At 40.8% G+C, this 26,643-nt stretch overlaps 1 protein-coding gene across 1 annotated transcript in view; it reads left to right on the top strand.

Annotated features, from left to right (window-relative positions):
- Positions 1-26,643, top strand: part of LOC310677867 (scavenger receptor cysteine-rich domain-containing protein DMBT1-like) — a 38,429-nt gene that overhangs the window by 637 nt on the left and 11,149 nt on the right. The window contains exons 2-25 of the mRNA XM_083441048.1: positions 760-1,101; positions 2,478-2,513; positions 2,619-2,654; positions 4,061-4,102; positions 4,205-4,546; positions 5,477-5,512; positions 6,459-6,500; positions 6,604-6,945; positions 14,527-14,562; positions 14,782-14,823; positions 14,938-15,279; positions 16,761-16,796; positions 18,375-18,716; positions 18,829-18,864; positions 20,051-20,092; positions 20,196-20,537; positions 21,532-21,567; positions 22,527-22,568; positions 22,670-23,011; positions 23,977-24,012; positions 24,381-24,422; positions 24,514-24,855; positions 24,984-25,022; positions 26,135-26,167. Of these exons, the coding sequence (XP_083297174.1) occupies positions 760-1,101; positions 2,478-2,513; positions 2,619-2,654; positions 4,061-4,102; positions 4,205-4,546; positions 5,477-5,512; positions 6,459-6,500; positions 6,604-6,945; positions 14,527-14,562; positions 14,782-14,823; positions 14,938-15,279; positions 16,761-16,796; positions 18,375-18,716; positions 18,829-18,864; positions 20,051-20,092; positions 20,196-20,537; positions 21,532-21,567; positions 22,527-22,568; positions 22,670-23,011; positions 23,977-24,012; positions 24,381-24,422; positions 24,514-24,855; positions 24,984-25,022; positions 26,135-26,167 (3,348 nt within the window). The remainder of the gene's footprint in view (positions 1-759; positions 1,102-2,477; positions 2,514-2,618; positions 2,655-4,060; positions 4,103-4,204; positions 4,547-5,476; positions 5,513-6,458; positions 6,501-6,603; positions 6,946-14,526; positions 14,563-14,781; positions 14,824-14,937; positions 15,280-16,760; positions 16,797-18,374; positions 18,717-18,828; positions 18,865-20,050; positions 20,093-20,195; positions 20,538-21,531; positions 21,568-22,526; positions 22,569-22,669; positions 23,012-23,976; positions 24,013-24,380; positions 24,423-24,513; positions 24,856-24,983; positions 25,023-26,134; positions 26,168-26,643) is intronic.

A 26,643-nucleotide genomic window follows, 5' to 3' on the forward strand; every position in this document is an offset into this window, starting at 1 on the left:
CCTTATATAGGTACATGTAGAAGTGACATGAGAATCATTGCATGCCATAAAATACATGCACAAAATTTCCTTACTACCATTGTTCTGTATGCTGCTCTGCTTCTTGACACAATCTACATTTGATTAGGAGAGAGGGGAGGATTTTCTAGTAGTTGCAAATTTTATTTTTGGTATCAGAATGGTGACCACAGAACAACCCCATACATACATTGTGCCACAAGAGGAAAATTTCAAAACACTTCAGGAACCTTGAATTCAGGTAAATAGATGTACAATCTGATGAAAGGAGAACATATTGTATCCTGAGCTCATGCATTTAGAAGGGGTATAAACACCCAGTAAGGAAATTATCATAATACCGCTTCAAGTATATTGGAATCAGCCACAGAAATGTCTGATTTTCAACTATTTTGTTTAATGGTTACTCTTTTATTTTGCTGCAATAGCTCCCTCTGTTGTCACTGAAGTTCCTAGCACCTCGGGTAATGCTTTCCTTGTTCTTTCCCCCCTTTTGAATCCATTAAATGAGCCTAGATTAGTAAAGACTCCCATCACAAGGTAAAGTGTCTACAAAAGGGTTTGGCATCCTCAGAGTAGGCTGAAAATTATTGAGCCCCATCAGTCACAAAAAGGTGGTGGTGGTGATGTTAAGGATTGATTGTTTTTCTCTCTTTTTTTTTTACATTGGTCTACAATTGTCAAGATTACATATTATTAAATGAGAAACAGTCTTGTCACATTCTTCATCACCTTTTGCAGAGACTTCGCCATCAGGAACATCAGCAAATCCTTTCTTCCTAAGACTGGTGAATGGAGAGAACAGCTGTGAGGGTCGTGTTGAAGTCTATCATAATGGGGAGTGGGGGACCATCTGTGATGATGAATGGGACATTAATGATGCTCGCATTGTCTGCAAAGAAGTTGGTTGCGGAGAAGCTACTGCAGCCCCACTAAGTGCCCACTTTGGTCAAGGCTCCGGCAGCATCCTTCTGGATGCTGTACAGTGCAGTGGGGATGAATCTTCTCTTAAGGACTGCTCCCATAAGGGATGGGGGGTCCATGACTGCAAACATAAGGAAGATGCCAGCGTCATCTGCTCAGGTACCTCAAACTCTTTTCCATATGTGTTGATTTTTCCAGCATAGCTTCTCGATCTGCATTGGCAAAGACAGTGATACCTCAGTTTTCGAATGTAATCTGTTCCGGAAGACCATTCGAGTTCCTAAACGTTTGAAAACCGAAGCATTTGCTTCTGGAAGCATTTACTTCCTGAAAACTCAGTACGGAAGCCGCATGGCACGTTCAACTTCTGAAAAGTGTTCGAAAACAGAAACCTTTACTTCTGGGTTTACAGAGTTCAAAAACCAAAACGTTCATCAATGGAGAAATTCAAAAACCGTGGTACCACTGTATAGTAGTTATTTGAGCTGATTCAATCTTTTCTATCTATTTGGTAACCTCATTGTATACTGCGGTATATAAATTGTTGATGTAAATACAATGGCTTGTATTGTAAGAACATGATTAGGCTCTTTTTATACTGGAAACTCCTCCATCCATTACAGAGAATCTTATTTCATCTGGGAAATGGTGCTGAAGCTTTCCATGCTTCCCCTTCATCCAGTATTATCCCTTTATTTGAAGACTGCACACCCTTTGAACTAATTTTAATAATAAACCCAGAGGACAGAATCCAAAGGCCAATGTGTGGGTGCCTAAGTGCAGTCTTGGAGGGCCTTTAGAAGGTTTTGTGAGAGGACAGAAGCTACACCTATGGCTCTTTGGGTTGCACACACTGCTAGCACCAGAACAGCCTGAAGAATAGCCCTGGCTTCCAGATTTCAAACCATTATGTCATTTGTGATACCATTTGATTGGCAGGTGGACAGCCCTCCCAGCTGTCAGATTTGTCCTTGCAAAATGGTTCCCCATCCGTGGGGTTGCCATGGGGTTGGAAAAGGAGAGTGGGAATAGCAGCAGGGAGCAGAGAAGAGCAGGTCGGGGTGCAGGTCCAAGTAAATAAATGGCAAATAGGAGGTATTCAGAGGTATTCTGCATCTGAAAATATAGGCTGTAGCAGGTTAAGATGGGTAGCAGGCACTGATAGTAGACTGATTCAGTTGGAGTTTTACTGAATACTGCCGTGTGTGTGTGTGTGTGTGTGTGTGTGTGTGTGTGTGTGTTTTGGAATGAGTTAGTGGTTTAGAAATACTGTTATAATTACAAATAATTAAAATTATTTAAACCCATAATTAACAGCTATCACTACTGCTTATTTCAGCAACTCATATGATTTCAAAATGGGTCATACAAAGTAGTACCTTCCTTGGCATGACCATTAAATGAACAGAGATTCCACTGTTGTGAGGAATCATGGGGTTATTTATGGCTGCTAATCCTGATAGCTTTATTCTACCTCCACTGCTTTCCTCCTTCTTAGTTTTTAGAGCATCTAACCTGTTCTTTCTAATTTTTAGAGCCTCTAACCACCGCAGAAGTACCCACCACACCTGGTAACTATGGGTTTCTCGATTCTAGTGTTTAAATGGAATTTCTTTTATGCTGTGCTTTCTCCTTTCTAATTTTTGGAGCTTCTAACACATTCTTTCCAATTTTAGAACCTATAACCACTACAGTAGAACCCATCACATCTGGTATGTATTTACTTTATGTTGCTTTTTAAAATATAAATAAAGCTGCCTGGTAACCCACTTACTCTCAGCGCCCAGAAGCATCATAGCCAGACACTGGAGAGACTTGTCAGGAGTAAGCATGGACCAATGGTACCAAATAGTATGGGAAACAGCCTTACTAGATAAATTAACCAATAAACTAAAACTGACATGGGGGCAAATAGAAGAAGACACCTTTACCCTGGTATGGCTCCCCTTCGTCACATACACAGCCCAACAGGACAATGACAAAAATCCAACAACAGCATACAAATCAATATGGCTAACCTGACCCCCAAAAAAACACACACCCCACTCACACATGAAAACAAAGATCACCACAGCCAATCACAAATGAACAACCATACCCTAGGCCAACCAACCCCAACCTCTCTCACCACCCAAGGAACACAAGTGAATAGCAAAGAACCTGTACAAGCGGCGCTGACAAAAAACCACACATATACTAAGTAAAATAGAAACATCGCCACCCGACCCACTCACCTCTCCCCTCTCCACCTCTCTCCCCCTTTTCTTCCTAATGTCTCAGCAAACAAAACTGATCTGTGAAAAATGTTACTTGAAGAGAGAGAGAGAGAGAGATTGCACATACTTTTGTAAACCAAAAAAATATTTAATAAAAATTCATTTTTTAAAAAAGCTGCCTGGTCATGAGCCTTGACCTTTTGTATTCTTCCTTCCACTATATAGGCAAATTCTGAATTTGCAGCAAACCATGGTTTTTCATTATGTTCAAATCCAGCAAACTGTGGCTGGGGTAAAACATAGGCTGCATTCACAAGACAGTGCATTCCATTTCCTTATCTGTTGATTTTCAAATTATAGTTGAGTTTTTGCAGAATATATATAAAAAACCACTTCCAGAAATCTAGTAGAATATATCAGGTGTTTAGTGCTCATTTCCGTGTTAATTGCTTCCGGGGGGGGGGGGGACATTTTCCCAGAAAAATGCAAAAGTAAAGTAACCAAAATTGAGGCAGTATATCAGCATATAGTTCTTTCCTGCCATTTTCATGGGTAAATCATGGAGGAATTAAAGTAGGAATGTGCAGAAATGACACAATTTTTCGTACATCTGAATGCACCCATGATATGCAATCAAATAAGGTTTGCAAACCAAGAACATATTGGATTTTCTGAGTTCTGATGAAACTACAGAAACATGACTTCATTTGATCTATGACAGGCGGCAAGATAAATCATATTCATGTTATATCTGGAGACAACGCAGTGATCTATTTATTAAACAAAGGTTGAATGTGTATAGGCCAGTTTGCAGTTACAAGCAGCCCTAATATTTAAAGGTGATACAATATGAAGACAAGGTGTATAATATTGGGTATTAGATATGTTTCTTTTTTAATCAGGAACTTCACCACCTCAATCTACTGTACAGAGTATCACAACAGGTAAGGACTGGTACTCCGTTTTAGTTTTTTTAATGCAATTGTCAGTATTATTTATAACTGAAGAAAGAATAGTGTTGTTACGTTCTTCATCATCTTCTGCAGCAAATTCTCCTTTGGAAACATCGGCAAGTCCTTTCTCCCTAAGACTGGTGAATGGAGAGAACAGCTGCCAGGGTCGCCTTGAAGTCCACCATGATGGGACCTGGGGAACTGTCTGTGATGACTATTGGGACTTGAAGGATGCTCAGGTTGTGTGCCAACAACTTGGTTGCGGAGAAGCCACTGCAGCCCCACTAAGTGCCCACTTTGGCCAAGGCTCTGGCAGTATTCTCCTGAATGCTGTACAATGCAAAGGAAATGAATCTTCTTTTGAGGACTGTTCTCATAATGGATGGGGAGTCCATGACTGCAAACATAAGGAAGATGCCAGTGTTATCTGCTCAGGTATATCCAGTTATTTTGTTGTTGTTTTTACTATACTGTAAGGACACTATTTCTTTCCTCTCACTTCCATTCACTTCTGGGAATCTTCTTTCATCTGATAAATGATGGTGGAGTGCAGGGTTTTTTTGGGTTTTTCATCATATTGTGCATTTATGTGCGGACTGCACACCCACGGAACTGAATTCAGTAATAAATGTGTAGGCTAGAGTCTAAAGACAAATGTGAGCATGTTTAAGCACATAAAGTCAATTCTTGGAATGCCATTAGAATATCCTGTGAAGTGTCAAAAAGTCTATAGCTTTGTCTCCACATACTTCTTGTAACTCAGTAACTCTAGTAACTTCTGTAGTACACTGAATCTGATGGTGTAACTCCATTAAGGTAATAAGGCTAATAGTCATTGATAGATCAATTCACATGAAATTTGTTGTATACGCTCTCCTGATCAATACCTGTCTGCAGCAGTGCACATCCTGCAGCAGAATGTATTCTGAGTCTATTCTAGGTGGTGGCGAAAGAATTCATCTGGTGTATCCTGAATCTACTGCTTATCTCTTTCATCACATACACTGATGTTCTCAAGTAGGGAGGATTTAGATGGGATCATAGTGTGGAGTGAAAGGGGCTCACCATGATTTGCTTGTGGAGGGGAAGGAGATTCGTAGGACATAGGTTTAAGGGCAGGTTCCATGTTTTAAAAGACACAACCTGAAATATTAAGAAGCTGAATTTGCAAGTCAAGATGGTGGTTCCTTTGCTCAATACGTAACATAAGGTAGGACCTAGACGAATCAGGTTCTAAACATTAAATCTCTCTGACATCTACCTCATGGGGTGCCATCACTAAGAAGCATACAGCTATGAGCTTCCTTTTTCTAATGTTTAAATGTACTTTATTTTTATGCTGTGCTTTCTTATTTCCATTTATAGGCCCCATAACCACCACAGAAATACCCGTTACATCAGGTATGTATTAACCTGGCTCTGTGTGTGTGGGTGTGTGGGTGTGGGTGTGTGTATGAGAGAAAGAGAGAGAGACAGAGAGAGACAGAGAGAGATTTAATCCATGCTACCATTCTTGGTATAATGCTGCTCATATTATTCTCAGTGTTGGGCAGAAAGGTGAGTCCAGTTGGGTTTCCTAACAGCAGCATATATTGCAATTTCCCTTCTTCCACCCATTCATTCGTTCATTGGTCTAGCTACCCTATATCTATACCGTCCTTTAACTCTCTGGCTATTTATTTGTATACCTGTGGATATAGGACAATATACAAATTTAATTCATTCAGTCATTAATAATACTATTTAGCATATTATTTTAAAGAGAAAGAGATTTACAGTACATCCCTCTTCTCTGGGGAAAATAGCATGTTTTAACTCCTGCCCTTGGTTTTCACATTCATGGAGCAGCAATAGGAAGAGTTTGCGCTTCCATAGAATGAATTAATTTGAAAACAAAGCTGTTGGGAAGTTCAAACACACTTTTATCAGGCCTCTTTATTTTTATATAAAATCAACAGTAAACTGAAAACAGATTAAAATGCTCATCAATACTAAATAGCTCAGTTGGGTGGTCTAAAGAAAAATCTTTTTAGCTGACGCCAAAAATAAAAGCCAATAATTTACATTCAAACCAGGTTTGCAAAACAATAACAAATTGTATTTTCTGAGTTGTATTGAAACAAAAAACTGAGACATGACTTTTTTGTTCATTCTTTGTGAGGCGACATGATAAAATATGAACATCTTATATCTGAAGGCAAAACACTTGAAGTTAAAGGTTTATAGGCCAATTTACAAGAAACCCTGCAAAGTCAGATTTGAAAAACTTAATTAGATATTTAAAAGTGATATGATATAGGACAAGGTTTAAAATATTTGGCTTTGTATCTGTTTCTTTTTAAATTAGAAACTCCACCACCTCCATCTACTGAACAGAGTGTTACAACAGGTAAGTAGCGATGCTGGGTTTTAGTGGAAATAAATGCAGTTGTCAGTATTATATGTAAGTGGAGAAAGAATAGTGTTATTACGTTCTTCATCAACATTTGCAGTGAATACTCCTTTGGAAACATCGGCAAGTCCTTTCTCCCTAAGACTGGTGAATGGAGAGAACAGCTGCCAGGGTCGCCTTGAAGTCCACCATGATGGGACCTGGGGAACTGTCTGTGATGACTATTGGGACTTGAAGGATGCTCAGGTTGTGTGCCAACAACTTGGTTGCGGAGAAGCCACTGCAGCCCCACTAAGTGCCCACTTTGGCCAAGGCTCTGGCAGTATTCTCCTGAATGCTGTACAATGCAAAGGAAATGAATCTTCTTTTGAGGACTGTTCTCATAATGGATGGGGAGTCCATGACTGCAAACATAAGGAAGATGCCAGTGTTATCTGCTCAGGTATATCCAGTTATACTCTGTATATGCTTATTTCTAAAGCATCTCTTCTACATCTGCATTAAACGCATTGAAGTTATTGTGTCTACACTGTAATAGCATGGTTTACTTTTTATGCTCTCTTCAGTGCACTTCCGGGAATCTTCTTTCATGTTTACAAAAGGTTGCTGTAGTTTTTCTGTGCAAGTTTCCTTTTTTGCAATGCATTATGAATCTATATGAGGTCTGCATACCCATTGAACTAATGTCAATAATAAACCTATAGGCTAGAATCGAAAGAGATATGGGCATACTCAAGCACATGAGATCACAAGTCTTTGAGCATTTATTAGAATATTCTGCAAGGGGATAGAAATTCTTATTTGGCATCATAAAATGCTGGTAACTAGTATTCAGTGACACACTGGATTTTATAGGGTTGCCATACGTCCGGGAATTCCCAGACATGTCCTCTTTTGGGTGTCCCACATGCTCATCTGTGGGGAATGTTACATTTTAAAGCAAATGTCCTGGATTTGGGTTTGGCTTGTTGTTGTTTTTGGTGCACAGGCAGCCCTGGTTCAGGCTCAGGCTCTTGCCTGGGTGGCCCAGGTTCTGGCTAGGGCTCAGGCATGGGCAGCTTGGGCTTAGTGGTGGCAGAGCGATGCAGGGGCTATCAGGCAATTGCCCTGGAAAAACCCTCACCAACTTTTTGTATCTGGATTTTTACCTCTTGAAATATGGCAACCCTACGATATGATGGTGTAGGCCCCATTCAGGTAATATGCCTAATAGCCACCAGTAGACTGATTCACTTGGATTCACCCTTATGCCCTAGAACCATAATCAAGAACTGTCAGCAGCAGTGCACATCCTGTGGCAGAAAGTCACCTGAGCTCATTTCAGATGGTGGGAATAAGTAATGTATCTGGTCTTTCCTGAATGTACTGCTTATCACATTGAATGAATGAATGAATAAGTTTATTACGGTCATAGACCAGAAGAAAAGAAAAAAGCATAAAAACAACAGTAGTTTACGAGGGAATGATGATGTCAATTAAAAGTTATAAAATTATACATAAAAACAATACACATATGCACACACACCCACACACACGCACATATATACTCATATGTGCGCTACAATATATGTGTAGACTTTAAAAAAGGGGGGGGGCTTGTCCAAGGGTCAGATCTTTTACTTTTTTACAACTAATGCCCTCCGCTTGATCGCGGCCGCAGAAAACTTGGCCACTTTCAGTGTTACTTCTGGGTTTTTATCTCCTAGTAGGATTTTCAGCCGCTGAGATTCAGATCGACCTGGGAATTTCTGAACGATAGGGGAGATAAACAGTGACCTGATATCCCCGTAGAGGTCGCAGTGTAACAACACATGTGAAGCCGTTTCCACCTCCTTCAGACCACATGGGCAAACTCGTTCGGCATAGGGTGTGCCCTCGTATCTGCCCTTTAGTAAGGCAGATGGCAGTACATCAAATCTGGTAAGGGTAAACGCCCGCCTATATTTTGCGATTTGTAGATCCAGCAGATATGGGGTTAGATTAAACCCTTTTCCATAATCTTGGATAGCTGGATATTTATCTATCTTGCTCATATGGTCCTGAAGCTCTATATCTCCTATTCGCTGGCTCACCATCATTTTAGCCTTTTCAAAACCTGCGGCTATAAGTTCCTGTGGGGAAAGCCCCAGGCCCTTCAATTTTTCATAAAGCGACAATCTCCATTTAGACTGGAACGGGTCTAGTAAAGTCAATGGAGCCACTCCCACTGGGAAAAATATGAGTTTTAGCCAGAAGTGAATCTTCAGGATCCATATCCTGGCATTAATAGGGAGTTGACCTACCTCCAGCCTAATGGCAGTGTTGGAGACACAGGTAGGTAACCCTAGTAGGGAGCGGTAAAATTTAGTTTGTACAGATTCCAGGGACTTGAGTTTTTGGCAATTAAATATCTGGGTGCCATACATCAGTTGTGGAAGTATTTTTGCAACAAAGACCTGGGAGGCGGCAGGAACATATTGACCTCCTTTTCTGTAAAAGAATCTTATGATAGCTCTAAAAGATCTTTGCGCATTTACAATGGAATTCTTAATCTGATGGCACCAAGATCCCTTCTCATCAAAAATTATTCCAAGATATCTAAAAGATGTTACTTGCTCAATAGGTTGGTTATTAATTTTCCATTTATGTCGGAGTTTTCTCTTGGGGAACACCATAATTTTTGATTTAGTGTAATTTATTATTAGGTGTTCAGCTTCGCAGTACTCTGTAAGAGCTCGTAAAAGTTTTCTTAGACCCACACAAGAGAAGGAAATAAGTGCCGCATCATCTGCGTACAAAAGGACTGGGATTGGTATATTGTTTAGGTTTGGGGAATGAGTACTTGCTTCCTCCATCTTTCCGACTAAGGAGTTTATATAGAAGTTGAATAGAATAGGGGCAAGAACACAGCCTTGCTTGACACCATGGAAACTTTGGATTTCCTTTGATAGGTTCCCATAACGGTCGCATCTAACACGGATCCGAGTATTTTCATGTAGTCTACGGATAAGAAGCAAAAGACGTCTATCGATGTTTGTGGCATTTAATTTTTCCCAAAGTCTGTGCCGGGGTATCGAATCGAAAGCTGATTTGAAATCTATAAAGGCTACATAGAGAGAGCCTCCTTTCTTTGAGGTGTATTTCTCCACTAGATGTTGCAATACCAGTCCTTGGTCTAGAGTTGATCTATGTGCCCTGAAACCAGCCTGGGCTTCCTTTAAGACGTGCTCCTGTTCCAGCCAGTCCGCAAACTTTTCACGTAAGTGAGTTGCATAAAGTTTGCTGATGATGCCTAAGAGACTGATTGGTCTGTAATTGGCTGGATCAAGTTTACAGCCTTTCTTAAATATGGGAACGATGATTGCCAATCCCCAGTCCTCTGGTATTATTGCTGTTTGATCTATGCTGGTGAAAAGGGTGGCAAGGACTGGGGCCCACCAGTCAATATTGGCTTTGAGAAGCTCAGGAGAGATATTATCTGCTCCCGGGGCTTTTCTATGTTTGAGTGCCTGAATAAGCCTCCTAATCTCCGCAACCGACACCGGGGGCCACTCATCACCTGCCGCACACTGTATTAGTGGCTGTGTCAAAGGCAGAGCTGGATATAAAGATTGGAAAAATGCCTCCCAAGTCCCTGCAGGTATAGTATACTCCACTTCTGAGGAAGTAGATCGCACTCCATTTGCTACCAGTCTCCAGAAGGTGGCCGAATCTCTCTCTCTGGATGCATCTATTAGGCATTTCCATTCTCTTTTCTGTGCCAGGAGTTTTTTGTTTTTGATCAGAATTTTATAGTTTCGTTTATCTTCAAACCAGCCCGTGGGGAGTTGGGGTAAATTGGCAGATCTATAATTCTTGTATTTTTTCAGTAAGTTTAGCTTCATGTCCTGACATTCTTGATCAAACCAGGGTTTGGAATTTTTATATACTGAAGATTGCCTACTTGGCCTGTTCCTTTTTTCCTTCAGGGAATCTTGAAGGAGTGAAATTAACTCCTGAAATAAATTTATCTTTAGTTCATGGCTAGAGGAAGTTATGAGGTTTTCTCTCTTAGTGAGGAATTCCTTTGAGCATAGCCTACTTGAAATTTCCTTATGCAGTTCATCTGTCCATCTGATACGCGAATATCTGAGCTCCAAAGCTGTAGGGCTCGAATGCTCGATTTTCTCAGCGCAGGATAAATCCTTTCCCGCAGCTACGAGTGCACTTAATGGCAGATGGTCACTGTCTAAGCGCTCCTCCACTTTGCATTCCAGAACTTTGTTTTGAAGATCATACGACACGATTATATAGTCAATTGTGGAGGCGCCATTGTTAGATATAAATGTGAATTCTCCGACCTTCTCCCCCTCTGTACGGCCATTTAGTATAACCAAGTCCAACTTGTTGACCAAGTGTAGTAGGCATAAGCCGGCATAATTGCAGCCTTTATCCTTTGAGACTCTAGCTGGTATTGGATGGGTTTCCTCTATAATGGGGACTGTTTCGTGGAAATGGGCATACAAAGCCTCATCAGATTGTCCAGTTCTGGCATTTAGGTCGCCTGCCACCACTACAGAGGCATCAGGAAATTGATTTGATAGTTTGTCAAGATACTGTTCTAACTGAGCCCAATTGTTTCTTATCAATCTTTTCTCTCTTTGTGGGGGTAGGTATACGTTAATCAGCAGCAAGCTGTGGGTTCTCCACTGTACTTGCACAGCTGTGGCCAGATGGTCTAGTGGGTCTAGTTTTTTAAATATGGCCCTTAGCCTTGTTGAGATTAGGGTAACTAACCCACCTTTAACTCGCCCCCCTCTAGTACTTAAAAGACCTGGGAGGGAGAACGCAGAAAAACCATTTAGCTCCACTTCACTTGTGCTCCAGGTCTCCTGGAGAAACACAATGTCATGTCTCTGGATGTATTTAGCAAAGGATTGGTCAGAAACCCTCTTTTGCCAACCTGCAATATTCCAAGTTAGCAAGGCAAGGTTGCACGTTGTCTTGCCAAACATTGATCTTAGTCAATTTGCCTTTAAAAGATTTTTTGGGCCTATCTTTTTATCTGTTAGTTGGATTTCATTCATTTTGGCAATGTCCATAGATGTATTGTCGCCCAGGTACTCAATGGAGTCAATTGAAGGGTGCAGCGTGCTAACATTAGTGATCAGAACTCCTTTTTTTGGCGAATCTACCTTGAGGTGTTCTATTTGACTGATACCAAGTTCATCCTCATCCAGGTATCTCATGCTGGTCCAAGAGCGCGTTGTGGTTGTCATAGGGATGGTTTCCTTCTTAGATGGTAGATTGTTGCTGTCCCTTACGCACTGTGTTAGATCTGTTGCTGTCAGGTTTATCTCTGCAGCTGCAGAGGTATTATAAAGGTAGTCTTTCATGGTTGCCATAAGGATGGTTTCCTTCTTAGATGGTAGTTTGTCCCTTGCGCACTGTGTTAGATCTGTTGTTAACAGGTTTATCTCTGCAATTGCAGAGGTATTATAAGAGTAATCTTTCATGGGGTCTGTCTTGGCTTTTTCAGAGAGGTTCTCTTTCTTTAATTGGTCCGTTGCCGGTTCTTCCTCTCTTACTTTTTCCTGAGCATTCATCTCTGTTAGCTTATTTCTAAGGGTCTCCAATCTTCTCAAGATCTCAGATTGGGCAAGGGAAGGCAACAATCCAAACTGATTTATTAATGCCTTTTCTTCTGGATAGAAGTTATCCGTCCCCTCATTAGGCAGTCTCATCTCCTGTCTTAGTTTCAAGGACCCTTGCTCAGTATGTTCCAGTTTGTCTTTTGAGTGTCCTCTCTCCTCCTTTGGTTTACAAGAAAATCTTATCTCAGCTGTCGTAAACTCATCAGGGAACAATTTCAAACATGTGCTGTTTTCAAAGAATCTTGTTACCGTTATCCTTTTCTTTAACAGCAAATGTCTTGATCTATATATATATTTAGCCAAGATTTGATCTTTGAAGGAGGCAATCACTCGCAGAGAGTATCCATTGTAGAATATGAAATCTACTGAGGTAATGTCCTTTAATTTTATTTTCCCTGGCAGCATATCATCTAAAGTATTCACAAAATGCACCGAGCGTTCTTCCTGTGTAAGGAAGCCCTTTGGCTTCGGGTAGTTAAGAAATGCTAACTTCCTATCTGCCAACATCAGTTTCCATCCTTTATCCTGGGGCAAGTCTTGCCCTGCTACTGGCTCATCTTGAGATCTGCCATAATCAATGGTATGGGGTGAGTCTTCTTTAATATTTATGGATCCTTGGGGTTTCAGCATAGAGCACCCGGGTAGTGATTCCGTTTCCTCACTTGTTTTGTTAGGCAGCGATGATGTTTCTTTCAAAGACTTCAGCTGGATCTTTTTTCCTGGATCCACACTGTTGTTCTCTCTGCTGCCATGTATAGCAGGTTTGTTAGAGTTTGTTTTTGATTTTGTTGGGATCAGCTTATATAGTCTTTTCCAGCATACTTTACATGCACGCCGGTTTATAACAGATTTCCTTGCAATTTTTATGTTCTTACTTTTCTTTTTAATTTCAGCTTTCTTCTTATGGGATCTCTTACTGATGCCTCGCTTCTTTTGATTTACTTCAATAGGAAATTCAGTTTTAGGGACAGATACATACAACCCTATGTCCTTTCCTTGTTGTAAATGATTTTCCGCTGCTGATCCTTGTGTGCACTTGCTGGTCGCTGGTTGCTTTGTATATTCTGGCTCTTGAGGGGTGGTTGGTGGATTGACACCATGAAATTCTGAGCCTTTAGCTTGGAGGGGATAATTTTCCACTAATGTCAGAAGCAGCCCATTTGTTATTGTTAAGTATTTTTTCATAGCTGCCAGATCCAGATTTATAGAGAGCAGCCAGTCCTGAGGATAGCAGTCATTGTTTTCCGTCTGGGAGCCCATAGATGAAGTCTGGGATTTCTGGGAGTTTCGGGTTTCTTCCTGTAGCTCTGAAGATAATATCTCAGCCAAGACTATTTCATGGGCCAGGCTCATTGTATTTCTATTTTGGTTGTTATTCTCCGTGTCCTGTATTCCTCTAGAGAAGGTTGAGTGATCTTGAGCAGCAGAGGGAAAAGGAAGAGCCTCATCCTGCTTCAACTCAACCATCTCAGCCATCTTTTGCCCGTTTCCATTTCCATTCTCGTTGTCCCTTGTATGTAAAAGGTATTGCGTGATTTTACTCTGTTTCTCATAACACTCCTGGAACAATGGGCTTGTCGCTATCCCCAGGTCCCTACGTTTCTTTCTAGTAAGTACCATTTGTAAATCTTTGTTACCAATCAGGGTTATTCTTCCTATTTCAAAAACTATGCCTCTTAGGAAGTCGAAAGCTCCACCCAGCTATAGACTGAGGTCCAGATTGAGGCAAGATTTGGGATAGCTGTTTGTAGTTTGTAATTTGATAGCTTGTAGTTCGGAGCGTAACACGAACTCTGCAGCTAGTTCGGCGGCCATCCACTATGTGGTGATACTTCCGGACGGTGTTGGAAAACTGGGAATAAATCTCTTGAACACAGGGCGAACTCCCCTCTCCGGCAGCCTCCCTATCACATTCACTAAATGATCTGATGTCCCAGTATAATGAGGAATTATACTGGGACCATAATGTGTGAAAGGGGTTCACTTTCTGTCATTTCTTCAGTATGGTAATATGGCACAAAGCAAAGGTTTACGTTATGGGTGATGAAAGGAACATAAACATACACATAGGTTAAGTGCAGGGTCCATCTTTTTTATAACAACAACGACAGGAAGTATAAAACCTTCTCTTGGTGGTTGTAGAAACCCCCCTAACAGATTTAAGGGGTGGACAGTGGGAGGGGGAGAAGAAAGTTCCATTGCACAAGCAGAAGTTGTTCCACTTGTGGTAGGAGTTATGTAGTGCTTCATTGAGTACAACCCCAAATACAAATGAAGTTCTAAACATTAAATTTATCTGATAGCTGCTGGCTTAGGTGTCATAATTAAGAACCATAGAATTATGCATTTCTCTCTTCTGGTGTTCAAACAGTCTTTCTTTTTATATTGTTCTTCCTTCTTTCATTTTTTAGGACCTCTAACTACCACAGAAACACCCATTACATCTGGTATGTATTTACTTGAATTTATCTTGCTTTTTAAGCAACAAATTTGCACTCTCTGCTGCCATTCCTTTGTATAATTCTGCTGGACTGACCCTCAGCATGGGGCAGAAAGGGGAGAGCAGTTGGGTGTCATAAAAACATTAATTAGATTATTTAAAAGTGATATGATATAGAGACAAGGTTTATAATATTTGGTATTGTATCTGTTTCTTTTTAAATTAGGAACTCCACCACCACAATCTACAGAACAGAGTGTTACAACTGGTAAGTATGGGTATGAGCTTTTAGTTTTGGGTGTTGCTGTTTTTTTACAATTGTCAATATTATATATAACTGAACTGAGAATAGTCTTGTAACATTCTTCATCACCTTTTGCAGAGATTTCACCATCAGAAACATCAGCAAGCCCTTTCTCCCTAAGACTGGTGAATGGAGAGAACAACTGTCAGGGTCGTGTTGAAGTCCAACATGATGGGAGCTGGGGAACAGTCTGTGATGATGGTTGGGACTTGAAGGATGCTCAGGTTGTGTGCCAACAACTTGGTTGTGGAGAAGCCACTTCAGCCCCGCTAAGTGCCCACTTTGGCCAAGGCTCTGGCAGCATCCTCCTGAATGAAGTACATTGCGAAGGGAATGAATCTTCTTTTGAGTACTGCTCCCATAATGGATGGGGAGTTCATGACTGCAAACATAAGGAAGATGCCAGCGTTATCTGCTCAGGTACCTCATTTTTTTTTCCGTATACACATACACTTCTTGTCTAGATCTGTATTTGCAAACATAATAGTTACTCTGTCTATATATAAAGGACATGATTTGACTCCCCCCCCCCCCCCGAAGTATCATCTATTGACTTCAGTGAATCTTATTTCATCTAATAAGCGATGCGGAAGTTTTTCTGACAATTCTATGCATCTGGTTACGCATGTATTTGAAAACTGCACACACATCAAACTAATAATAATAATAATATATGTATAGGCTGCAGTCTAAAGAGATATATGGGCATGCTCAAGCTGGGATCATAGTGCTATATGAAAGGGGCTGCCATTTCTGTAATAAAACTCATGGCACAAAGCAAAATTTGCCCGGGGGAGGGGAAGGAACATGCACATAGGTTTGCAGGCCAATGCACAGTTTAGCTGCAGGTAGTATAATGACAGAGTTGGAAGTGATCCCAAAAGCCATCTAGTCCAAGCCCCAACCCCACACACTGTGGTGCTGTACTGGGCCGCAACCATCGCACACCCCAAAAGGTGGGTTACATCTCTCTGGTAGAGCCTCTCCTCTTGCAAAGAGGGGAGGGGTTGTGGGCGAGACCCGATGTCTGCCTCATGCAGGGGGCGTTGCCCCCTGCTCCACCCACTCACCTGGCTGGCGCACCTCGCCCACAGGTAAGCCCCCAATCGGGTGGCTTGGAGGGGGCGGGGTTTGCAGCTCAACTTGCTGCTGCGCCAGCCATGCGGCCTCATTTTCCACCTTCCCGTCGCGAGTCACCCACCCTCCACTCCCTTAGAGCTCAGGGTTTTGGTTTTTTTCTCTTGGCCTTGCTGTGGACCTTAGGTTGGTCGCCCAGGTTGTCCAGGGGGCCTGGTAGGATTTTTTCCATTTGGCATTAGGTCTTGTGGTTTTTTCGTCTACCTCGTAGCAATCGTCACAACCTTCTTGGTATTGGTGGGTAGGTTAGGCATTGGAATGTGTTTGTGGTGTGTGGAAGGGCTAGGTGTGGCCATCGCCTACGCCTTCAATTTTGGGTATTCCGTTAAAGGAATCCGGCGGTCGTGGATCCTGTCCGATGCCTGTGTGGTGGGGGACCATGGCACGACCCTCGGTGACATCAGGGGAGAGCTTATAGTTGTATTAGCATCAACAGGCTCCACCTACTGGTGAATAAACCCCCTTTTTAGGCTCACCCCTCTTCGAGTGGGTGGAGTCAATTGTCGTGATCCAATGCCTAAGCCAATACCTTTTCACTTGCTGTAATCAATAAAGTTGTGGCCTTTTATTGCCCATTAACCTTATATTACGTGTCCGTGTGTCGTCATTTCACTAAGCGGGGATCGGGTCCTCGAACCACAACTGCTCACTGAGGTTTTACCATAACTAAAAACCATACAGCTATGAGATTCAGTCTTCTCGTATTTAAATAAGCTTTTTCTTTCTTCTTCTTCTTTCTTCTTCTTTCTTCTTTCTATTTTTAGGACCCCTCACCACCACAGAAATACCCATTACATCAGGTATGTATGTACTAGATTTGTTGTTGTTTAGTCATTTAGTCGTGTCTGACTCTTCATGACCCCATGGACCACAGCACGCCAGGCACTCCTGTCTTCCACTGCTTCCTGCATTTTGGTCAGACTCATGCTGGTAGCTTCGAGAACACTGTCCAATCATCTCATCCTCTGTCTTCCCCTTGTCCTTGTGCCTTCCATCTTTCCCAACATCAGGGTCTTTTCCAGGGAGTCTTCTCTTCTCATGAGGTGGCCAAAGTATTGGAGTCTCAGCTTCAGGATCTGTCCTTCCAGTGAGCACTCAGTACTAGATTTAGCTTGCCTTTAAAAAGAAAATGGATTTCCGCTCTATGCTGCCATTTTTTGCCATAATTCTGCTGGAATAGCCCTCAGTGTACTGCAGAAGTGATGGACCAATCAGATGTCATAACTTTCCTTTGGCTCTCTCCACTGGCGATTCTGTCTCTCTCTCTCTCTCTCTCTCTCTCTCTCTCTCTCTGTGTGTGTGTGTGTGTGGAAAGATTCAATGTATCTCCCTTATTGTCAGTTAAAATAATAAGAGGAATCTGCACTACCTTAGGATAAATTAATTTCATGGAAAATTCAAAGACACTGGAAGGTCTGCCATATATGGTTTGTAAAGATTTATGAAATTTGAGTTGCTCTTCAAATACACACAGACTGCGCTGAGATATAGGCTGAGATATAAGGTGGTAAATATAAACCATATATTTAAAGATCATTTTGCCTGAAAGAATCCTGGGAGCAGTAATATACTGCTCACAGTGCTACAATTCCCAGCACCCTTAACAAACAATACTCCCAAGGATCCTGGTAGTGTGTGTTCTTTAAATGTACACAGCCAAAATTATAAACTATGACACAGAATTATGGGCATAATAGGCATGAGCATTAAGTTTCTGCATTCCCTTCTCTGTGCTATATGTAGCTTCTGAATTTGCAGCAAAGCAGTTTTCTCTTATTTGCAAATCCAGCAAACTATGCAGGAGACAGAAGGTAATTTGCTCTTAAGTTGCATCTGCAAGCAGGGTATTGGAATTTTTATAAAACCATAAACTGAGAAATGACATTTATGTTTGTTCTACGTGAGGTGATTAGATTAAATGTAAGCATGCTATACCTGAGGACAACTCTGTGATCTGTTGGATGAGAATTTGGAATAATAAGTTTAATGATAATGTTCAGTCATACACTGTTTTCTACTTGTAATACTATGAGTACTTCTATACCGATGTTTTATTTTCTTTATTGAGCATTTTTTTAAAAAAATAACAGAAGAGAGGTTAAATGTGTATAGGTTAGTTTGTCATCACAAACAACCCTGAAGGGTAGCTTCCAAACCTTTAATTAGATATTTAAAAGTGATATGATATGGAGACAAGGTTTGAAATATTTGGCACTGTATCTGGTTTGTTTGTTTTTAAATTAGGAACTCCACCACCACAGTCTACTGAAAAAAGTGTTACAACGGGCAAGTATTAATGTGGCATTTTAACTTTTTTATGATTGTCAATGTTACCTATAAACAATAAATAATCTTACATTCCTCATCAACCTCTGCAGAGAATGCTCCATCGGGAACATCGGCAAGTCCTTTTTCCCTAAGACTGGTGAACGGAGAGAACAGCTGCCAGGGTCGCCTTGAAGTCCACCATGATGGGACCTGGGGAACTGTCTGTGATGACTATTGGGACTTGAAGGATGCTCAGGTTGTGTGCCAACAACTTGGTTGCGGAGAAGCCACTGCAGCCCCACTAAGTGCCCACTTTGGCCAAGGCTCTGGCAGTATTCTCCTGAATGCTGTGCAATGCAAAGGAAATGAATCTTCTTTTGAGGACTGTTCTCATAATGGATGGGGAGTCCATGACTGCAAACATAAGGAAGATGCCAGCGTTATCTGCTCAGGTACGTCCAGTTTTTCTCTGTATATGCTTATTTCTAAAGAATCTCTTCTACATCTGCATTGAACACATTGAAATTATTTTGTCTATGCTGTTCTTTCTTCTTTTCATTTTAGGACCCATCACCACCACTGAAACATCCATTACATCTGGTATGTATTCGCATGACTTACATTTGACTTTAAAAACAAAACAAAACATATTGGCGCTCCTTGCTGCCATTACTTGCGTAATTCTGCTGGAATGGTCCTCATTGTGCAGCAGAAACGAGGAACCAATCAAATGGCAATACAGTACCACTAATTTCAGATTCTCTGCTTGCACACAATTCACCTTTTCATTGGTCAATTAATCTGGCTACCCAATATCTAGACCTCCTTTATCTCTCTCTTCAAGCTATGTTGTATACAGTGGTGCCTTGGTTCTCATACTTAATCCATTCCAGAAGTCTTTTCCATAACCAAAGCATTCCAAAACCAAGGCCCGCTTACCCATAGAAAGTAATGCAAAATGGATTAATCTGTTCAAGACTTTTAAAAACAACCCCTAAAACAGCAATTTAACAGGAATTTTACCATCTAATGAGACCATTGATCCATAAAATGAAAGCAATAATCAATGTACTGTACTATAAAATAAATAAGACAGTACTGTAGATGATAAAAAAAAAATTCTTACCTGCACTGATGATAGTTATTGTTTGGATGGAGGGCTTTTATCCATTTCTGCAGTCACACAATCAATCAATCAATCAATCAATCAATCATAATATGAAGAACAAGCCACAATCACAAAAACAAAGAAGCCACACAAACAAAAAAACAAAAAACAAAAACAAAAGCACCAAATATAAGCTCCAAATATCACCTCAGAACACTGCAATCGGAAATGGGAGGCTTTGGTTACAATGGGGGGTGGTGCAAATTAGCAGTGCAACACTGAAAACAGGAAGGGAAAGGCTTTGATTACAAGGGGGGCACAAATTAGCAGCACAACAGTGAAAATGGAAGCTCGGGTGCACGTTCAGCTTCCAAAGCAAAGTTAGCAAACCGGAACAATGACTTTGGGGATTGCAACATTCAAGTTCCAAGTTGTTTGGAAACTAAACTGTTCAAAAACCGAGGTACCACTGTATTGTTTTAGAAAGAAAGAGATTCACAGCAGACCTATCTTTTTAACTAAAGCAAGGGTGAAGTTACAGGTGTACAGGCGAGTTTGCACTTACAAACAATTCTGAAGCGCTAGGGTCTAAAACTTTAATTACATATTTAAAAGTGATATGATATGGAGACAAGTTTTATAATATTTGGTATTGTATCTGGCCACTTTTTAATTTAGGAACTCCACCTCCACAATCTACAGAACAGAGGGTGACAACTGGTGAGTATTATTGTGGAGTTTTAGCATTTTTCCACAAATGTTATTATTATATATTACTGAGAATGAGAAATAGTCCTGTAACATTCTTCATCAACTTTTGCAGAGAATGCACCATCAGGAACATCAGCAAATCCTTTCTTCCTAAGACTGGTGAACGGAGAGAACAGCTGTGAGGGTCGTGTTGAAGTCTATCATAATGGGGAGTGGGGGACCGTCTGTGATGATGAATGGGACTTGGATGATGCTCGCATTGTCTGCAAAGAAGTTGGTTGTGGAGAAGTCATTTCAGCTCCAACAAGTGCCCACTTTGGTCAAGGCTCCAGCAACATCCTTCTGGATGCTGTACAGTGCAGTGGGAATGAATCTTCTCTTAAGGACTGCCCCCATAAGGGATGGGGGGTCCATGACTGCAAGCATAAGGAAGATGCCAGCGTCATCTGTTCAGGTACCTCAAACTATTTCCCAAATGTGCTAACTTCTAGATCTGCATTTGTCCCTATTGTAAATCCATGAATCAACTTCCTCTTTTCTCTCCTTTTAATTAGAATTTCTTACATCCAGTGCAGGGAATCATTTTTTCATATGATAAGTCGCAATGGAATTCTTCCTGTGCATTTGTTTGTTTGTTTTTGCATCTGCTTATGCTTTTGTACACTGCACATCAATTGAACTAATTTCAATAATAAATATATAGTTTAAAAGCTAAAGGGGCATGCAGAAATGCTTAAATGCATGAGGTCAGAGGACCTCAAGGACTTGAAGTACCTGCAAGTGGCCAGAAACTCAAACCCTTTGGATCCTATCAACTTTTAATGAATAGTATTGAGGAACATAATGGATATGATGATAGCTAATATACATGAACAAACCAATTCACTTGGAATTCATTTAATTTAGATTTCTCCATTAGAGATATAGTCAATAGCTGTCAGCAGCAGTGCACATCCCATGACAGAAGAACTTCTAATTTCATGCCAGGTGGTGAGGAGAATATTTGCTTCGGCTCTATTATAAGTCTATTTTTCACTTTCCTTACATGGTCTGGTATTCCAGAATAGTGAGGAATAGGTGTGGCGCCATAGTACTGAGTGAAGTGGGCTTAATTCTTGCCATTTTCCCAGTATACAGTAAAGCACAAAGCAAAGATTTGTCATGTAATGAAAATGGACACATACCCGTACATTTTGGTGAAGGTTCCACAACAGGAAATAAGAAAATTAGAAACTAAATTGGCAAGTTAAAATGCAGGCTCCCTCGCTCAATCAAGTTTAGCACTTATAGTAGAGTGAACAATGCAGATAAGGTTCTAAACATTAAATTTCTCTAATATCTGCTTGATGAGGTGCCATAATTAAGAACCATATCCAGTAACAATGAGTTCCTCCCATCTGGTGTTTAAATGGGAATTATTTTTATGCTGTGCTTCTTTCTATTTCCAGGACCCCTTCCTACCACAGAAATACCCATTACATCTGGTATGTATTTTTTGACTTTATCATGTTTTATAAAAAAGGGGGGAGGACCAACCAACAGATTAGTATTCCCTGCTGCGATTGTTTAGCATAATTCTTCTGGAATGGCTCTTAGCATAGGGCAGAAAGGAGAGAGCTTGAGTGTGATAGCAGTAGCACCTTTTGCAGTTTCCCCCCATTCACCCTGGTTGCCCAATGCCCAACCTCCCTTAAGCTATCTCCTGCAGCTGTTTAGTATATAAAGAGAAATAGATCCAGGGCACAGCCCTCTTCAGAGAAAATAACATGGTGTACATTATACCCCTGGTTTTCATGTATCGTGGGGCAGCAAAAAGAAGAGTGTGCACTTCCATAGAATGAATTTATTTTAAAAGAGAGCCATTGGGAAATTCAAAGACTCTTTAGCCAGATTTCTTTCATAGTAATCTGGTATCTATAGGTAAATGAAAGTCAGAGTTACTCTTCATATATGCACAATCTGAACTGAAATATAATGACAAATCACGAATCAACATTATGGGCATCAGCAGCTATGAGCCTTGAGCTTTTTCATTCGTTACCCCACTATATAAGGAGCTTCTAAATTTGCACCAAACCATAGTTTTCCATTATCTCCAAATCCAATAAACTGTGGAGTGGGCAAAACATAATCTGCCCTGAAAACAGTTTACAAACCAGGAACAGATTGTGTTTCTGAGTTCTGATGAAACCGCAAACTGAGAAAGGACTTTTTTGCTTGTTCTACGTAAGCAGAGGAGGTCAAAGATATGCATGTTACATCTGGAGGCAACACAGTGACATATTTATAACACAGATAAGAGGTTAAAGATTTATAGGCCAGTTTGCAAACAACCCTGAGGAGCTAATTTATAAAACCTTCATTAGATATTTAAACCAAATGGCATTATATGTGGACAAGATTTAATATATTTCGTATTGCATCTGGTTTCTTTTTAATTTAGGAACTCCACCTCCACAATCTACAGAACAGAGGGTGACAACTGGTGAGTATTAATGTGGAGTTTTAGCATTTTTCCACAAATGTTATTACTATATATTACTGAACGAGAAATAGTCCTGTAACATTCTTCATCAACTTTTGCAGAGAATGCACCATCAGGAACATCAGCAAGTCCTTTCTCCCTAAGACTGGTGAATGGAGAGAACAGCTGTCAGGGTCGCCTTGAAGTCCACCATGATGGGACCTGGGGAACTGTCTGTGATGACTATTGGGACTTGGAAGATGCTCAGGTTGTGTGCCAACAACTTGGTTGTGGAGAAGCCACTGCAGCCCCACTAAGTGCCCACTTTGGCCAAGGCTCTGGCAGCATCCTCCTGAATGCTGTACAATGCAAAGGAAATGAATCTTCTTTTGAGGACTGTTCTCATAATGGATGGGGAGTCCATGACTGCAAACATAAGGAAGATGCCAGTGTTATCTGCTCAGGTACCTCCAATTATTTTCCATATATGTTTGCAGCATCTCTTCTAGATATTTCCAAATATATGTATTCTGTATTGCAAGGACACAGTTATGCTTTTTCATTTCTGTTTTTTAAATTAAAAACCCTTCCATCCACCACAGAGAATATTCTTTCATCTCATAAGTGGTGCTGAAGCTTCTGAAGGCAGGGGGGTTGCATACATTTATTTGAGGACTGCACAACCATTGCCCTAATTTCAATAATAAAGACATAGGCTAGAATCTAAAGACATATGTGGGCATACTCAAGCTCATAACACAACAAGTCTTGGAGCTCCATTGGAATATACTGCAAGTGACAGGTGCTCTATGTCTTTGGAGCCATCGCCTGCTAGTAAGTGATATTCCAAGGAATACTGGTTCTGAATATTCCATAGATAATAGACAATGAGAAACCAGTGCAACTGGAATTCATCTAATTTACTTTCCCCCTTTAGAATCATATTCAATAGCAATTAGCATCAGGGCATATGTTGTGTTAGCAAGTCATCTGGCTTCATAAAAGGTAGTGGGAAGAAGTAGTATCTCCGGTCCATTTTGAATCTTCCGCAAATCACTTTCATTATATGATGTTCCATTATTGTGAAGGATGAGATTGAAGCCACAGTTCTAAGCAAAAGGGGATCACTTCCTGACATCTTCCAAATCTAAAAAATACCACAAGGGGAAACTGCAGATTCTATATTTTAAAGGCAGGAAGTGAGAACTTTGGAAACTGAATCTGCTTGTCAGGTACCCTAGCTCAATCTGGAACTCAATCTAGGATTTAGAATAGCACAATCAGAATAAATCAGTTTATAAACATTATATTTCTCCAATAGCTATCTGCTAAGATGTCGTAACTAGGACCCATACCACTTTAAGTTCTTCTCATCGAGTATTTAAATAAGTTTCATTGTTTTCTTTTGCATCCTTCTTTCCATATTCAGGACCTCCAGCCACCACAGAAGCACCCATTACATCTGGTATGTATTAACAGCAGTCCCTCCTGCCATTTGGTTGGTAAAATTCTGCAGGAAATTGTTGCAAGGGTGGAGGACAGAGCTGAATCAGTGTTGCTGCACAAATTTAATTTTCCTTGGCTGCACCCAAATCAGTGGTGCAAACTAGGAACAAGTGGTGGCTTGTGAATTCTAATGGAAACACAAACTGAGAATGGAAGGGGTTTTTTGTTGTAAGTGGGAAACAACAGAGAACACAAGCATGTTACATCTGAAGACATCAAAAAGAAGCACTTAATAACACAAGGCTGAGGTTAAAAATGCAAACACCAGATGGTTATTGCAAGCAACCCTGTATATTTAGTGTTGTCTCTTGTATATATTTAAATTAGGAACTCCACCACCACAGTCTACAGGACAGAGCATTACAACTGGTAAGAACTAATGTGAGGTTATAACATTTTTTTTTTACACTTGTCAGTATTATGTATTAGAAAAAGTTACATTTTTCCTCAACTTTTGCAGATGATTCTTCATCAGAAACAACAGCAAATCCTTTCTCCCTAAGATTGGTGAATGGAGAGAACAGCTGTCAGGGTCGTGTTGAAGTCTACTATGATGGGAGCTGGGGAACAGTCTGTGATGATTATTGGGACATGAAGGATGCTCAGGTTGTGTGCAAAGAACTTGGTTGTGGAGAAGCCACTTCAGCTCCACTAAGTGCCCACTTTGGCCAAGGCTCTGGTAATATCTTCCTGGATGCAGTACAGTGCGAAGGGAATGAATTTTCTCTTGAGAAATGCTCCCATAAGGGATGGGGAGTCCATGACTGCAAACATAAGGAAGATGCAAGTGTCATTTGCTCTGGTAATGTACATTTCTATTGGTTTTCTAATGAATATTATGCAGTATTCATTATTTGTAATAATATTTGCAAGAAACCTCTCTGCAGTATAAATGCATATTTTTTTTAATTCTTTCTTTCATTGTTTTAGGAAATGTTTCCTATACTACAGGGAGCCCCATTATAAGTAGTGAGTATTAATTGAAAGCTGAGAGCATTATGATTTGTTGTTGTTTTAAATACTGTTCTTTTGCATATAAGACCATCTCCATGGAATTGAGAACCCCTTTACAGAAGAATTGCTCATTCGATTGATCAGTGCGTGAGGAAGGCCATACAACCAGACCATCCCTGGATGTTGCACACCCCAAGAAGACCCATCCCCTGCCATCCATGCATAAAGCTTATACATAGGAAGCATGGCACAGTAGGAGTAAAGGCTCCCCGCCCTGCAGATGTTCACACTGTATGTGTAGATGATAGGAAAAGGAGCCAATCAGAGTGAGCAATGTTCAGGGCAAATCTAATTGGCCTGGCCGTGTTCCACACTTGGAGATTGATCAAATGTATGGCCCATTCTTCTGAACAGGGCTAGATATTATAGGAACTGGAATTCCCAAACCTTTAGATTCAATGGGATTCTACTCCCAACCCAATATAATGTTCTCATGAATGGGATTTGGGAGACCTATGCCCCCACCGAAAATATCTTGGCAGGTGTATTTTCTCTGAAGCTGAATCTCTGCCCGGTTGGTCCCTTCCCTCTCCCAAGTGAATGTGAACATTAACACTACTAGGGTTTGATGGGACAAGTTCCATCTTCCCAGTACTATGGAAGAACCTTTTCTACAGTGCAATGCCTATGCACGTTTACTCAGAAGTAAGTCTCACTGAGGTTTTTACTCCGATGGGTATAGATAGCATGAATTATCATGTATCAGTACACCAGTGAAGCAGTTCTCTCTGAATGGTACACATAAATAATGTCACAGTAAGTTATTTTAATAGAACTCATACATCTTAATGTTGACATCCAAGTGCAAAATCCCTTCTCGTTATGCGTGTTTTTCACAAAGCAAAACCTAGTTGAGTTCACAGTATTTTGCTATGTTGGTAAATATCAGTAGTCAAAACCTGAAAAGGAAACAGAAGAATTCTCTAGAAACCAATGCTTCTGGAGTCATAAAAAAGTAAGGATGAAAAAAGATTACTCCTTAACAGGCTGTGGAAGCCACAACTGTGCCTGTATTTCCTTTTTGTTGTTTGTTTTTATCTATGATACTATTATAATTCTTTCCTCAGCTCCAGCAAGAACTACAACAACAAACGCACCAGGTATTTTATAATTATAGCACATTCCATTAATTGTAACTCTGTGTGGGGTGAACTATAGTGCCTAGAATTGCCAGATGAAAAGAATATACCGTATTTTTCACTCTATAAGACGCACCCGACCATAAGATGGACCTAGTTTTAGAGGAGGAGAACAAGAAAAAAAATATTCTCTTCCTCTCTGCGCAGCGCCCCTTCAGCGAAATGGCAGGAGAAATGGAGCCCCTTCCATTTCTCCTCCCGCTTCGCTGAAGGGGTGCTGCACAGCTCTCCCTCTCTGCATAGCGCCCCTTCAGCGAAGCGGCAGGAGAAGTGGAGCCCCTTCCATTTCTCCTCCCACTTTGCTGAAGGGGTGCTGTGCAGAGAGGGAAAGCTGCACAGCGCCTCTCCAGCGAAGTGAAGCCAGGAGAGCAAGAGGGATCAGTGCGCACCGATCCCTCTTGCTCTCCTGGCTTTAGCGAAAGCAACACGAAGCCTCC

The sequence above is a fragment of the Podarcis tiliguerta genome (assembly GCF_965153285.1).
Source record: "Podarcis tiliguerta genome assembly, chromosome: 5".
NCBI lineage: Eukaryota > Metazoa > Chordata > Lepidosauria > Squamata > Lacertidae > Podarcis > Podarcis tiliguerta.